We start from the raw sequence: 14,623 nt of genomic DNA, 5'->3' as shown, positions 1-14,623 counted from the left end.
CTGGCACCTGGTAACCGGGATGCTTAGCCTAAGCATCACGGGAGGATCATTACGGGATGCACACGCAGAAAGTCCTTCCTTTCCCACCTGGGCGAAGCAGCGTGTGTTTGAGAGCAGGGCCTTTGGCACCCCTCGTCCCGCAGGCATTTGTCAGAACTTGAAGCAACAAAGGGCAGAAGCCGAACGGGAGGGGAAAGCCTCAGCTCCTACGCGTGGTACGCTGAACTGCTCTGTGCTGTGATACAACTCTATTCTCACTAGCTGTCCTGTGCACTGCAGTGTTTACAGCTCTGCACTGTGGCTTTGGTTTAGGCCATGCCTTATTTGTACTTTAACCTTGTTTAAAATCCTTTGAAACGAAAAAACATAATCTACCAGAAGCAGAATATTCATTGAATTGCTGTCACAAGGCTAGAGAAAAAGGCTTGACAACAGGGGATAAATTACATTCAGCTGTAAGGAAGGAAATAAATTAAAGTCTCAAGTGCTAAATAGTGACTCCTCAACCAGGCCCTGCACACCCGTAGCCAGGGGGACAATTCAAACCCCGGTGCAGTCTGGCCCTTCTTACCCCAGTTTTGTTATGATCGACCTCTAAACATGCCTTCTTGGTAGCAGGGCACAGACAAGCGAGCTGACTCCTTCTGCTGAGGGAGAGCTCCTGTCCCTCCTGCTGTCAGATGTGGCCTCCACTGCTCAGTCCATGGGCAGAGCTGTCGTGTCAGAGAGCTGAATGCTTTTTCCAGTAATGTAATCAAGTCAGTCACTTAGCACAGCCTGCTTATTTATTTTTTTTAATAAAAAGGTCTAATGTTTCTTCCATCTCACTGTGGTTTAAGTTTCTCTATTTATTCAGCCACCTGTGATTAGTGAAGGTAGAAAACCCAAAAATCTCTACCTAAAAAAAAGCAAAACGGCATCATACCTGCAAGTTATATATTACAAAAGTGTATTCCTAAAGACTGTCCAGATTTAAGGTCCATTCTGTGTGATCTCCATCCTAAAAAAGAGAATATGGTGAAGTGAAAAACCACCTAAAACAGTATTTCACAGGAACAGAGATTAATCATCCATCCACCTTACCATTAATCTCCTCATATAGAGTGCCACCCTACAACAGAACGCATTCTCTATGCACAACAGATGGATTTACAGATTACTTGCACCAATCTAAAAGAAAACCCTCCCACCCAACACATGCCTAATTCCTATGGCTAATGACTTTGGATCTTTTTTCCCCTCGTTGCACTTAATTCACCAGGATATGGAAAGGACCCTTCAGGCGGAGCTCTCTGACACCTTCCCTCAGCCTATAATGCGATATGACGCTCCCACCACCAGGAGGAAAGAAGGCAGACTGACCTGACCTAGAGGACGACTTTTCTTCTTCACAACTGTGGGAGCAATGTAGCTGATAAGTGGCTGGCCTTAATTATTTTTCTTTGAAAATAAGGTTCAACTTCTGTATGGCTTCTGCAATGTGTCTCCAGAGAAAACAGTTACAAGTTAAAACATGGGTTAGCTCACAAAGCCAAGTAGCAGAGGGAAGTGCAGTGTAGTGCCCAACGCTGTCCCAACCCCTGGTTCCTCAGTGTGTTCCCCAGGGGTGCAGCAGTTCATCGCTCAGGGCAGGTGTGTTGGGTGGGGTGTCACCACGTTGAACGGAGCAATTCAGAACTAACACAGCCACCTTCTCAACACTCGCCACTGGTGGCAGCGACAACCTGATCCAGTTTCAGTCCCGTTTCCATTACCCATGCTTACAGTCTTTTTTGCTCTGATACTCCCCAGCAGCCCCCCGGCATGATCCAGGCGCGCCTCCCCCTGCCGGGCCACTCACTGACCTGACTCTGCTGACCTGCCTGGCTCCCCGGAGGTTCCTCCTCACCCACCAATTCTCTCCGCACAGGAACTAAACTCCCGCAATCCAAAGGGCCTTACTAGAACTCCCTCTTGTTCCTCAGCAACTTGAAATCAGTTCCTAAGCAGAAAGGATTTTTTTATTCAAGCAGTTTTCAGGCAAAACTTGCAGTAAGAGGCAAGACAAACAAAAATAACAATGCTGAAGGCATGTTCAGCCAAGATACTACACAATTACACACAACAGGTAATCCAGATCAATCTGTTAATCGTAATAACTTAACTGAAGTGACAAATGTGGTAAGGCATCAACAATTTTTGTGTACTTTAATCAACTAAGATATTTCCTCTTCTAATGTTAAGCCCCGTCTGTTTATATTGCATTCCATTTTACACTCACCAGACTAGCAGCCTTATCCTACATTTTATTAACAATTAGAATGGAACAATGTAGAATTACAAGAGTAACAACATAGGTACATGAACAGTCTATTGTTTAATTACCGAATACTTTGCAAAACAAGAAAAACCCAGAAAACACAATATACTCCGTGACAAGAATTAAGACACTCTGCTGGTTACGTGTTCAGGAAGGCATGGCTCGGAAACCCAGCAGTCTGCAGTCTGTCTGCTTTCCATCTAAAATGATATTTGACTGTGTTTTAATAACCACAAAAACTTAAAAATCAGGTTCCTTACATTTCATTGATTTAAAAACTCCTAATTGCCTATTAGGGCTTCTTGGAACTCTTCCCTTTAGAGGGTTCCCTAGATGGCATCCAACTTACCATAAATTCTGAGCAGGTGCTTGTCTTTGAAATACTGACAAGGGCCAGGAACTGGTGAGCTCTGGGATGGCCTGAGCTGCACTGAGTGTGCCATCACCTGAGCGCAGTGCTCAGTTGGGATACCTTAGGGAAGGCATGCTTTAAAAAAAAATGATATAAAAAAACCTCCAGATAAGTTAAATTGGGCAGGACGAGTCATCCTTGGTAAATTATAAAGTTGAATTACTGCTTGATTTATTGAGGACTTAAGCACTTGAGCAGACTGCAGGTAAAAAGTTGGAGAACTACACTTACTCAAAATAATGTTCTTCTGCTGTAAACTAGCACATGGATATTTACCCACTGCCCAGGTAACTCCTTCAGCTGCCCTAGCCCACACCTACTTATCCTTCCACCAATTCCACTGCATCTATTTCTAAAAAAAAACCCAAAACAACAAAAAACTATGTCAAAATATCTTACAAACCACTGATTTAACTCCTTCCATCTTATTCTTTGGCTATTAATTTGGAGGGCAGGGTGAAAGGGAGGACAGGTGGGAAATGAAAGAGTAAGTCAAGTGGAAAGAGAGAAAAGAACTATTTCAGTGTGAACTTTCAGACAAAAAAATGGAATTGCATTTGAAGACATTAGTTTCAGCGCACAGGAGAGATGACGTTTTAAAATAACTTTATTTTTGATCCTCTTTCAAAATTATGCTTTAACATCATCAGAAATGAAATAAGAAACTTAACCAGCATATTTAGTTTTAAAAGCATTTAATGACATAGCATATATTTAACAGATAGGGTAAAAGTCTAGAGGTACAGTTCGATACAACTGAAAGCCAGTTCCAGTACTACTCTTGACTACAGGCCCAGTCATTGAAAGTTCATTCCTATTAAATGTAATTTTTGATTGTGCAGTAAGATGAAAATTTTTCATTACAATAGTTACAGTGACAGAGAAATGCACACTATGTATCAAATAGCAAGGTAATGTAGCAAAATTATAACACACAGTGCTGCAGCTGACAAGCAAGTAACCATTTGAGTAACATTACTTTTCCAGTAAATGCTTCAGTTCCACTTTTACACTTATCAATGATTTTAAAGGGTTTATTATACATCTAGTCTTATTATACTTTGTACTAGAATTATCTGAAACATACAATATAATGTATTTCAGCAAAAAAAAAAAAAATTGGAAATTACAGATTATTTAAAACCGTATCAGCCTGCTAACCCATCTTGTACACCAACATTCTCATCTGTCGTACTTGATGCAGAAAAGCTTCAGGTTGTGTTAATAACCAATGCCAGGATATAAATTGTTTGTCTGTAAGTCAATGCATACCTGCACTCTGTTACAGCAAAGATAATACACTATCATTTTCAATAAATGTTAGAATTGCAATGGGAGGCTCTACTTGTCAAGACTCGGCATAACAACCTTAAATGGAAGTGAAGGTTTCTGAAGATTTGTACATTGGTTTCTGATGTGCACAGTAGATTCGAAAGCACCGCTGCCTTGCATACCAATAGCACTAGGAGTGGGTTATTTTCCAAGACAGCCTCACAAAATTGAGGAACAGTTTAAATATTAGGATCTAATCTACATTAACTTCATTTAAAAAAAAAAAAAAACAAACAAAACAACAAAAACAACCCCCCAAAACCTGGTCCTCCCTCTCCTACAGAAGCTGCCCAATGCACCTCATACATTTGTAACTTTAGATTCTTTTTTTGTTGGCTTTTTATTTTAAAATGCTCTATAAATAAAAAAATGTCAATCACATTGAGGAACATGAGGCACAGAGAGTAACGTATTGGTTCTGAGCTCGCATGCTGGAATTCCACTGGAACGGTCAGAGAAGTGCAGTGTGTGGAGATGGAGTTCACTTCTTTTTCCCAAAGAGGCTGAATCTTTTCTCTTTGTCTTTCTCTTTGTCTTTCTCCCGCTTGCCAGGGCTGGACTCACTGGTGATTGTGACGCTGGCGGGCAGGGTCTGGGCACGGCTGGAGGCTGGAGTGCTCTGGGTGGTCGGGGACACTTCGATTTTATCCGAAGAGATCGCTGATGTGATGGCCTGAATCCACGTGTTCATCTCCTCCTTCAAGAAGGCCCAAAGGTTATAAGCCGTGCACCCCCCCCCTCACTCACTGTGGCAGGGGAAGGGGAGGCCCTGCAGCAGCTCCTTCTCTCCACCACAGCAGCACGCACAGGGCAGCATGCACACATACCCATGGCACCCACATATACCCACAGCACCCACACTGGGACACCAACACACATCCCGCAGCTCCCAGCAGCCACCCGGTTCCTGCTGCACAATGGCACAGCAGCACATTGGTAACAAACAGGGAGGAAAACAAACTTACATCATCTTTGGCTTGGAAGAGGTATTCATTGCCATCAGTCAATCTGTAAAGCAAACAACCGCCACAGATTTAGCCCGGGGAGCAGTCACAGCACTTCAAGTCCTGCTCCTCCCGCTACGGGCGGGACAGGCACAACATCCACGGGGCACCAGCACAGCCCAGCCCTGTGCTGCCAGGCACCCGCAGCCACACACGCTGGAGAGTCTTGTCTCCGGGCCTGCTCAGGAGAGGGGACGCATTCCAGCACTTCAGGACGTGCCGCAGGGGCTGCCATCCTCCAATTAATTCATTTACAGAGTGAATAACATCAGATAAGGCATCAGATCTGAACAAGCAGGAGGAAGGGTCAGTGGGAACAGTGTCACAGGCTTCTTGATTTTTCCCCACAAAACCAAAGCATTCCAAAATCTCCTGATGAAGTGAAATTAAGTATTAAACAGTACAACAGTGATGACAGGCAGACACTGGGAAGGAAATAATTATGCCTTGATTTCCTCTTTAAGAAATTAAGAATATTTCGAGCGTACTCTCCCTAGCTCAGAACCAGACCTTCCTGTGAGAGATCTGCCCTGACCCTGCCCTGGCACAGCTTGAGGCCATTCCCTCTTGTCCTACTCCTTGTTACTTGGTTCAAGAGACTCATCCCCCCCTCTCTGCACCCTCCTTTCAGGGAGTTGTAGAGGGCCATGAGTCTCCCCTCAGCCTCCTCTTCTCCAGACTAAACACCCCCAGTTCCCTCAGCCGCTCCCCATCAGACCTGTGCTCCAGACCCTGCACCAGCTCCACTGCCCTTCTCTGGGCACACGAGATCAGTTCATACACTGAGTCTCCTTGGACAGAATCATACAGCAACTGTGTAATAACAACATATTTTTTCCCTGTTGGCACTAAAAGATTGAAACACAATTTCAGGAGGAAAAGCCTTGGGTTTTTTAACTGTTGAACAGCAAGTGTCACAGAATCACCAAGGTTGGAAAAGACCTTGAAGATCATCTAGTCCAACCATTAAAAGTACTTCAAATACTTCAAAACAAAATGGTCTGTAACTACGTGTTCTAGACCCGAAAACGTGGTGTATGCCTTCAGCAGTCTCTTAAACCCATACTCAAAAAATTAAAGAGGAGGCTTAATTTTGAAAAGAACCACGAGCATCCATCTCTTCTCTATTAATTCCAGAGGGAGCAGCTGAAAAGCCCAGCTTCTTTAAATGCAGACTCCTAACTTTAGGCAGATGCCTAGTCTTGTCCCAGTATAAATACAAATAAAGTGCAAAGGTTATTTTGATACTTTATCAAAATATCAAAATAGTACACAGATATTTTGATACTAGTTTTGTGCTTCCTACCTCTGATAAATATAATAATATTTGATAATATTGTGTGTCTCAGTGTTGGGAGGAGCTTGTTCAGAAAAGTAGGTACTGCAGCAATTATTCACTATCAGTTCTTAGGCTGGATCCTCCCATGGACTTGAACAGTGAACACACCCACCACAATTAAACTAAGGGCAAGAGGCTTCAGCAGGTTTACCTTAGCTTGAACACATGCTTCTTCTTCTTGTAATCGACCGCTATTTCACAGACTGCTTCCTTCAAGCTCACAGGAATCTCATTGTGGTACGGGATGCCAGAAGCAGCAGCTTTCGAATCCTTGTAGAAGCCCATCTCTTGGTTGTTTATGACACAGTACACGTTATGCCACGATCTTCAAGACACGGAAAATAACCACAGGGATTTATAAATCACAAGCTCTTACTTGAAGAACTGGAGACACCAAACACAATCATTTCTGTGAGATCACAGAGGTTGGTTCAGCCTGAGGATGTGAATAGAGCATACACTGTCCTGCAAACAGCAAGTTCTCTCCTCAGAGCAGGGCTACAGGAGTACTGACTTTGAACCAAATGGAGCAGAGGTTTCAGAGTGACAGCACCTAAGCGCATCCTAACAGTGGGAGGAGTGTTTGGCAGACCAGGCAGTTTGCCTACTTGGGAGAGAACCTGACTGACCTTGCAATGACTGTGCCTTACTGCAGCTGGAATTCTCTCTGTGCTGCAAACTAACACAGGGATAGTATGTCAAATCCTGGATTGGTACACACACTCTGAGTGGCACCATCCACCCCGTTCTCCGAAACGGCTACGTTTAGCAATCAACGACTGCTAGAAATAGGAGTCCTTAGATATTAGTACTGGTGGCTGTCACTGCCTCAAAGCACTTCTCTGGTGTGAATCACTCCAGATGAACAAAAACCATGGCAGTACTGCACTCATCTGTCATCTGCATTCAGCTCTGCTACAAGTCATAAACCTGGCTTCAAGAGCTCTCTGAGGTCATGAAGGACCCCAGAGCCTGTTTTTGCAGCACAGACAGAAATCTCAGAAATTCTGCCTGTTTGAGAGTCACCAGATCAGGTCCTTTGGAACAGAATCTACTCGGGCACACAAACCATCTTCACCCGCTTTTCTCTTCTGAACAGATTACAGAGTAGGTGGAAAGCGCTAACGTGCAAACAGAAAATGTCAGAAGAATATGGACATTTCTATTCTCACACCTACGTGTTTTTCTTTTCTGGTAGTAACGTACAACTCGAGAGATCTGGAATCAAATCCCACCACTGCCACAAACCCGTCATGTGAAGTGGGAAAGCCACGGTATCTTTATGCCTCAGTTTTCCACCTTCCAAATATGGCTAACACTGCATTTTCTGCCCCGTATATTGGGGCTGCAACTTCACCAAACACACTGTTGGACCACGTGTGCGCAGTTCCTACAGCAACAGAAACGTAAGCCTGCACCCTCCTCAGGAGCTGGGCGGAGGCAGCAGCTGCAGGGGCCACAGCTGCTGTCTTACAGCTGCCTGAGCCTGGGTGCAGGTACCCACATGCAGCACGTTACCTGCTCGAGGCCTTCTTGCTGTGCGTCTCCCACTCGTGCTTGCGGTGTAGGAAGCCCTCCATCTGAGCTGAGGGAATCTCCTGGGTTTTGGCTGGTAGGGTAGCAGCAGTCTGGGCCTGAACGGCCGTCTTGGCTTTGCGGTCTGCCGTGGGAGAAGGAACGGGGCTGGACTCTTTTGAACTTGTCCTCTGTTCTGCAGCTCCATTGACCATTTCGTTTGTTTCTGCAGTTTCTGCCACCTAGGAACAGTGGGACAAACCTTCAGCCAGAAGCCTTGCAGCAGGCATCCTGCAGTTAAGCTGTTTCCCTGCACAATGTGGCTGTGTATAAACTTTGCCTGGAGAATGACACAGGCCAGTAAGTTCTTTCTCACACTCCACGGAGACACAGAAGGCCAAGGAAATTAGAAGGTATGAATGGATTAGTACCCATTTTATAGGTAGAGAGATGGGAAAGTGAGAGCAGCTAAACATCAGTGTGAATTTTACTGTGCTTTGCTCTGCTGGTCAATTCGTATTTTATTGATTGTTATTCCTAAAATAAGAGCATTCAATTCCATTGCTAAGTACTCAAATGTTTGGAACAGTAACAGTCACACTTTCTGCAAACCTAGAGGAACAGTAGAAGTTATACACATCAGCCACCTTAAGTACATTTATGGCATTACCGGGGTATTAAAAGTCCATAAAAGGTATTAACTATGAGTCAGCAGAAAAATATGTCAAAATTGCCCAGGAGCATTTACAAAAATTTGTGCAATGGATTTGTTTCTGTAAAAGCTCCTTTCCCGCTTTCCCCATTCCCCTAGTGACACAACAAAATCAAAACATGCAGAAATTAGAAAGATTACACCATGCATTTCATCTCCACCATCCCAGTTAGGATATCGGATCTTAAAGAGAAGGGAAATGAGGTCACGTGTCAATTTATCAAGGTCTTTTTCAGACTTCCGTTATTAGGTGGATTGGATTTTTGTTAAAGGAACTGAAAAATCACCACAGTCACACAGCATCACACAGCTATTTACCCCCAGACCAAGACAGAACCAAGGCCTTGCCCATCACTTGCTTTGTTGGTCACGTTGCCTGCCGCACTGCGATCGAGATAGCCTAGAGAGCAGCCGTGTTTCCAGCAGCTCTGACTGGTCAAGCTGGCGACGTCTTCAGGAGCCATTCGTCCAAAAATCAGTTAAATTGGAATCCTAATGGCCATAAGCTTTTGAAATGCAGCTTGCTCCCAGTTTTGTTTTTTTTTTCTTGTACCATTACTTTGACATGTAGAGCCATTGGTAGCAGCTCAAGAGTTACACAACCAGTGTGTATTATTATTATTAGCAAGTTACTAAAGCTTAGTGCTGCTAATGCTCTAGTAGATTACAAACATTCTGGACTGTTTTTATGCAGACAAGCAGGTATTTTGTGAATGGCACAATAATTAGACATTCCCACTTCTGCACATGGCCTGGACAATTCAAAAGCAGCCAAATTATTATGCAACAAACTAAATTTTGCCACCGTTCGCTAGAACTTCTTATGCCTGCCAAGTACTCATTATTGTACCTCACACCTTTGTACCTTGTATTGAACTAGAAAGATCTAAGTGTCAACTTGCTATGGGTATGGGAAGGATTGGTTAACTGCCTTTAAGCCATCTAAATCTCCAGAGTACAGACACTACACCACTGAAAAAGGCAGAGAATCACAGCTCACATTCCACTTCAGTCGCATCTACTTTTCTCTGTCCCTAAAGAGGGGGACAGAGCCTCTGTGTAGCCTCACAGCCTTGTTTGTAAGAGGAAACATCTCCCTGCCCTGCCATCCAGGGCAAGTAAAAACAACGACACTGCTGCTACACAACCAGCATAAATCTACCTCATCAAACCTCACGATTTGATCCAAATCTCCAAATCAAACCAAAATGTTGCATTGAAGGGGGGAGAGGGTAGGTGAACAGACAAAAGGCTGCCAGCACAGCCAGTGTAACACAGGCAGGGAACGAACACCCCTGAGCCCCAGCGAAGGCTCTGCCTGTCGCCGCTGCCACCCACCAGCAGCCGAGGGAGAGACGGGCCTGGGAGCAGTGATAGGGGCTGATCTGACACCCCACTGCTCTCCGGTGGGCTGGAGCCCCGCCTGAGACACACAGAGCCTTGTGAGCAGTGCTGAGGAATTACACAGACCACAGCAACTACCTGCAGGTCACATCAAGTACCCACAACTGCCTGGTGCCTCACCCAGGGCTGAACACGGCGCGTTTTCTGTAGTGACAGCGGCTAGATGTGAAAACAGCACTCACTGGGGGGACTGCAACCACTCCTCTGGGTGGAACAGACCACTGTCAAACTAGCAGCCACCACACACCTAACTCAACATGTTCTCATGGGAAATAACATTTCATTCAGCGCTGCAACCTGTCACCCTGTGGTTTTAAAAGATACCTGCCAGCTTTAATCACCTAACATGACCTGTAACTTCTAATGAAAATTCTACTGATGGTAAGAGGGCTAGGAAAAGCTTTTCTGATGCTCTTTCAGGTTTTATTTCCTTTTCATGTATTATCTACAATTAACAGAAAACAAGCAAAATAAATCGGAATCATAAATGGCTATGCAAAGAATGTGTCATGAAAATAGAGAAAAAACAGGAGCTAAACAAACTTTAATGGAAACATGCATCGGGCATGCAGAGACAACGCAACGGAGGACAAACATTAATAGCAAACTGCTGTTACAACAAAACAGTTATCACGTACATGAACACAGTTTTCTTAATCGTGGCTGGGAGGTTAGTTGCAAGTGCTTTAGTGGCTAAAGACTACTCTTGAGATACTTAAATCAGGACTGTGACATGCAACAAGACTGCTGGTGACAATGGCTGGAGATATCTCTTGGGTTTGCACAGTGCTTGAAGCAACATTATACTCAGTTCATCAGCTCAAGTCTCTGCACCACAGCTGAAATCATGGAGACATATTTGTCTTGTACAGATGCAAACAGATGGCAGCCTAGCCATTGGTCTGGCATAGGAACCATTTCAGTCTTTTAAGCCAGTACCACAGGTTAAAATAAACAGGTGAAATCTTACACTTCTAGTGCCTACAATGACAACCTTAATCAATGACTTCAGTAATTTTTCTTCTTCCTAAAAGTGCAATTTTTATATGTGAGTGTACTAATAGAACTTTAAAAAGTGTATCTACATAAATTACTTCTCCACACTACATTTTAGCCAGAATACAGCTGAAGGCTTCCCAGATGGTGGAGTCTGAAGCTACAGCTACACTGCCCTGAGAACTGTCACACTCTGACAGGCACTGAGAGCTAGCACTGGTGTAGGTAGTCACCAGCCTATCTGCATGAATTTCTATGGAAGTTTTAAAAGCATTAAGAAGCTATATGTTGTTATCCTGACAAAAGAAAAAAAAAAAACAAACAAACATGCATCATGAAGTGGAAAGACAAGTTACAGCAAAAGTACAATTACTGAAGAACATCCTTTCAATCATCTTTCTCACTTCCCAAGCTCAGTCAATGCAGAACAATCCAGCTGCCCTGCTCAGCCAGTTGTCAGAAGCCAAAATTCTGACCAACATCAGCATGTATCTTGCACCTCCACTCAGAAATAACAGAGCTGTGTACATCTGATGTGTGGCCACACAAGGTTCCATGAACTGAGCTAAAAAGCTCTCAAGAAAGACCGAAGTGCAGATGGCGAAGATTAACATGGAAATGCACTACGTATCACAGTAATAAAACGAACAAACAAAAAAAAAAGCAGCAAACAGGTGATGCATAAGGCTGTGGTAACCAACAAGATGATGGTGATCTGGGATGTGCTTGCAGGCCACCTCACGTTCCTTGCCACAACTATATATAATTTTGTAAACAGACAGCTCACTTGGTAAGTTAATATTTAAGATGAATTGAAAGGCTTTATTTAAAGAAAGAAAAAGATGGAACTGCTTAGTACCCCTGAGCACTGACAGAGCCTGTGTGCAGACTCAGAAGTATCTGGGACGGGCTATCTGAAAGATAAACTTCTGCTGAAAGGCATCTCATTTCCTCCCAGAGGGGCACCTGCATTTCCTTTGCAGCATTGGCAAGAGCTCTATCAGGTGCCAGTCTGGGCCTGCCAGGAGCCTTCCCTGCACTTGGTATCACCTCACAGAGTGAGGTTCAAAAACGTCAGAAAAAGAAGTGTCATTTTTCTCACCACTCAAAGCATGAAGTGACACAAGTAAGCCTTGCAGGAAGGCAATGGAGAGGTAAGCCAGGTTTCAACTACTGTGTTGTGATAACTGTATCCACATATATACTGGTATTTTGATGGCTACCCATTAAGATTACTGGCATGCATCCTGGCTCCACAGGGACATCCCCTACCCAGAAGGAAGGAGTAAGGCATGGACCATTCAGTCTGCATCTGCATAAAGTAGAGAGCTGGGATCTCAGACCAATCTATTTTATTTTGTTTTCAAAGAAAAGCATCACAACCTCTCGGTGAGGGCCCGCACCCTGCTCTCATCACACCACTGTCTCTCCGCGGGCAGGACATCCAAGGGCTGCAGTGTAAACAGGACAGGACTGAGGCAAACCAGGGCCCCAACACAGCTATCGGCAAGAGCACGACTCTTCATCGGGACTGAAGACCAAGATAGATCTAGATACTAGTTTTTAGTGGTTTATTTCACGTTTATTTTTATCTGCAGTCAATGAGTCCATTCTGCATGGAATGTTATACAGCTAACCTTAAGGCTTTTTTTCACTTGTGGACAGTTACACCTCTCCCCTCCCTCCCAGCCCTTTCTGCCGAGCTCACTTGCAGGTATTATCTTTGGCCTCGTAAAGAACTTGCTTGCTAATGCAGCTGATTTAATAACGTTGCCGTGCTGAAACCTGTTAGTATAACTCGATGCGTCATACCTGTCAGATTCTAGTTCTCTTCTTCATTATGATGTAATCTCATTAAATCTCAATTACTCATATAAAGGACGATTTAGCTGGAAAATCTTAATACTATTAGCAACATGAAAAACTCACAGTAAATAACATGAAATAAATGTGTCACCTTACAGCAACTGAGTGTCAGTGAGGAGATTCAAATAAACAAGGATTAAAGTGAAACAAATATCTCTCCAAGGGACTGCTAATTAAATAAAAGTCAACTGATGGGAAGGAAGAGAAAAGCAGCAGGGAAATCTGAAGCCAAAAGATTAAACCAGTACCAGTAAACCATACTGAAAAAAGGTGTCTTTTGCTGCAAATTATTTTCTGTTTGTCACAGTCCAGACCACGATCGGTCATTGGCTGTCCGTCTGCTAATAAAGTTTTTGTAGTTTTGGTAGGTTTGGGAGCGGTAACTAACCCGTGGAGATTCCTGATCTGATGGCAAACCATTTTGGGAGACCTGTTCTCCTTTTGTCCCATCCCTGTTGGGAGAGAGAAAAAAGAAAAAAAATGTGTATTAAGTTCTTGACAGTCACACATCTTTTTCACCACAATGAGAATTTCCTACTGAATACCACACACATCAGAAATTCAAGCTCTTAAAATCCTCAGGCCCCACCGAGTAAATCCAGGGTTAAGTGAGATCTAAACAGACTTTCCTGACCGTTACCTTACAAATAAGCCCACTCCTAGCACACAGGTAATTCTATAAATGTTACTCTTCCAAGGACTGGCTTGAAATCTATCTGTAACTGATGCTCAAAGAAGAAAGCCAAGACTATTCAGAAATTTTATTTCATGCCCCAGTGGGTGTCAAGGCAGCATTCTTCCTTGAGGGCCAGGCACACCTCAGCAGCTGTAACACTGTGTCGTGATTGAGAACTGAACACTCAACTTACGAGTGAATTCAAGTGTCTGGGAAAGGCCCTGTCCTCAGCAATCGCCCATTTTCTAAAAAGGGTGGCACTACAAAACCCTGCCACCTCCAGCCCCTCCCTTCACAAGGCCCCTTCAGCCTGAGCACTGTCCCTGTGAAGGCCCAGTCCTGGCCTTACCATTGCTGCTGGGAGTCGGCATCCTCTGCAACCTTTGGGCTGGGCTCAGGAGTGGGTGGCTGCCTCTTCCTCTCCTCTTCCTCTTGCTGTCGACGTACTTCCAGCAGTTCCAACTGAGAAATCAAACATTTTTGTGCATTTAAAAGCACTGCACATTGTTCAGGGGCATTTATATAAACTCAAAATAACTGCACGTCATTCTGAATCATTAGTGAAATTACAATTGGAGTAAAATTTGAAGGTATCAGTCTTTAAAAGTATTAATCATGCCAAGTTTGTTACACTGAATTTCTCAGCAGAAGCTTATCGTATCAGATCCTTTAACATCCAGTGGAGTGCCTGGGTAGCAGCTCACCACTGTCTGTGTTGCTTTTCTAATCTATTCTATCAGAACAAAAACCAAGAAAGCAGCCCAAGCTATTAAAACACTGAAAAGTGAGATCCTCTTGTCTGCTTGACATACATTGAAAGAAAGTGTTCCACATTCAAATGGACCCTGAAATGAACCATCTAAATAAAAGTAGCCTGATTTCTGAAGATACTGAGAAACTCCATTTTGTCTGCAGCTGTGATACTCAGTGTGTGTGAAAAATCAAGCCACTTTAACTTCAGTGTCTAAAGTAAAATTATTCTCCAAAGATGATAACGTGCTCTCCAAGCATTAATTACAGACACTGCAGCTGTGCTCAAAATGGTTGGGGTTCTTTTGGCTTATTATC

At 43.8% G+C, this 14,623-nt stretch overlaps 1 protein-coding gene across 3 annotated transcripts in view; it reads right to left on the bottom strand.

Annotated features, from left to right (window-relative positions):
- Positions 1-3,300: 3,300 nt before the first annotated feature.
- SPTBN1 (spectrin beta, non-erythrocytic 1) overlaps positions 3,301-14,623 on the bottom strand; it is a 91,356-nt gene continuing 80,033 nt past the window's right edge. For 2 of the 3 annotated variants that reach the window (XM_026845802.1, XM_026845803.1), the window contains exons 30-35: positions 13,905-14,017; positions 13,268-13,331; positions 7,905-8,143; positions 6,538-6,711; positions 5,009-5,051; positions 3,301-4,740 (exon numbers count right to left, since the gene is read on the bottom strand). In XM_026845802.1, coding sequence (XP_026701603.1) covers positions 4,525-4,740; positions 5,009-5,051; positions 6,538-6,711; positions 7,905-8,143; positions 13,268-13,331; positions 13,905-14,017 — 849 coding nt within the window. In that variant the 3' untranslated portion in view covers positions 3,301-4,524. Of the gene's footprint in view, positions 4,741-5,008; positions 5,052-6,537; positions 6,712-7,904; positions 8,144-12,563; positions 13,332-13,904; positions 14,018-14,623 lie in introns of those variants that run through there. The other variant, XM_026845804.1, reaches the window with a different exon arrangement.

Source organism: Athene cunicularia, assembly GCF_003259725.1.
Source record: "Athene cunicularia isolate RWA chromosome 3 unlocalized genomic scaffold, athCun1 chr3_part1, whole genome shotgun sequence".
In the NCBI taxonomy this organism is placed as follows: Eukaryota; Metazoa; Chordata; class Aves; order Strigiformes; family Strigidae; genus Athene; species Athene cunicularia.
Note: the sequence above shows the minus strand (reverse complement) of the source record. Positions and strands in the feature narration are given on the sequence as shown.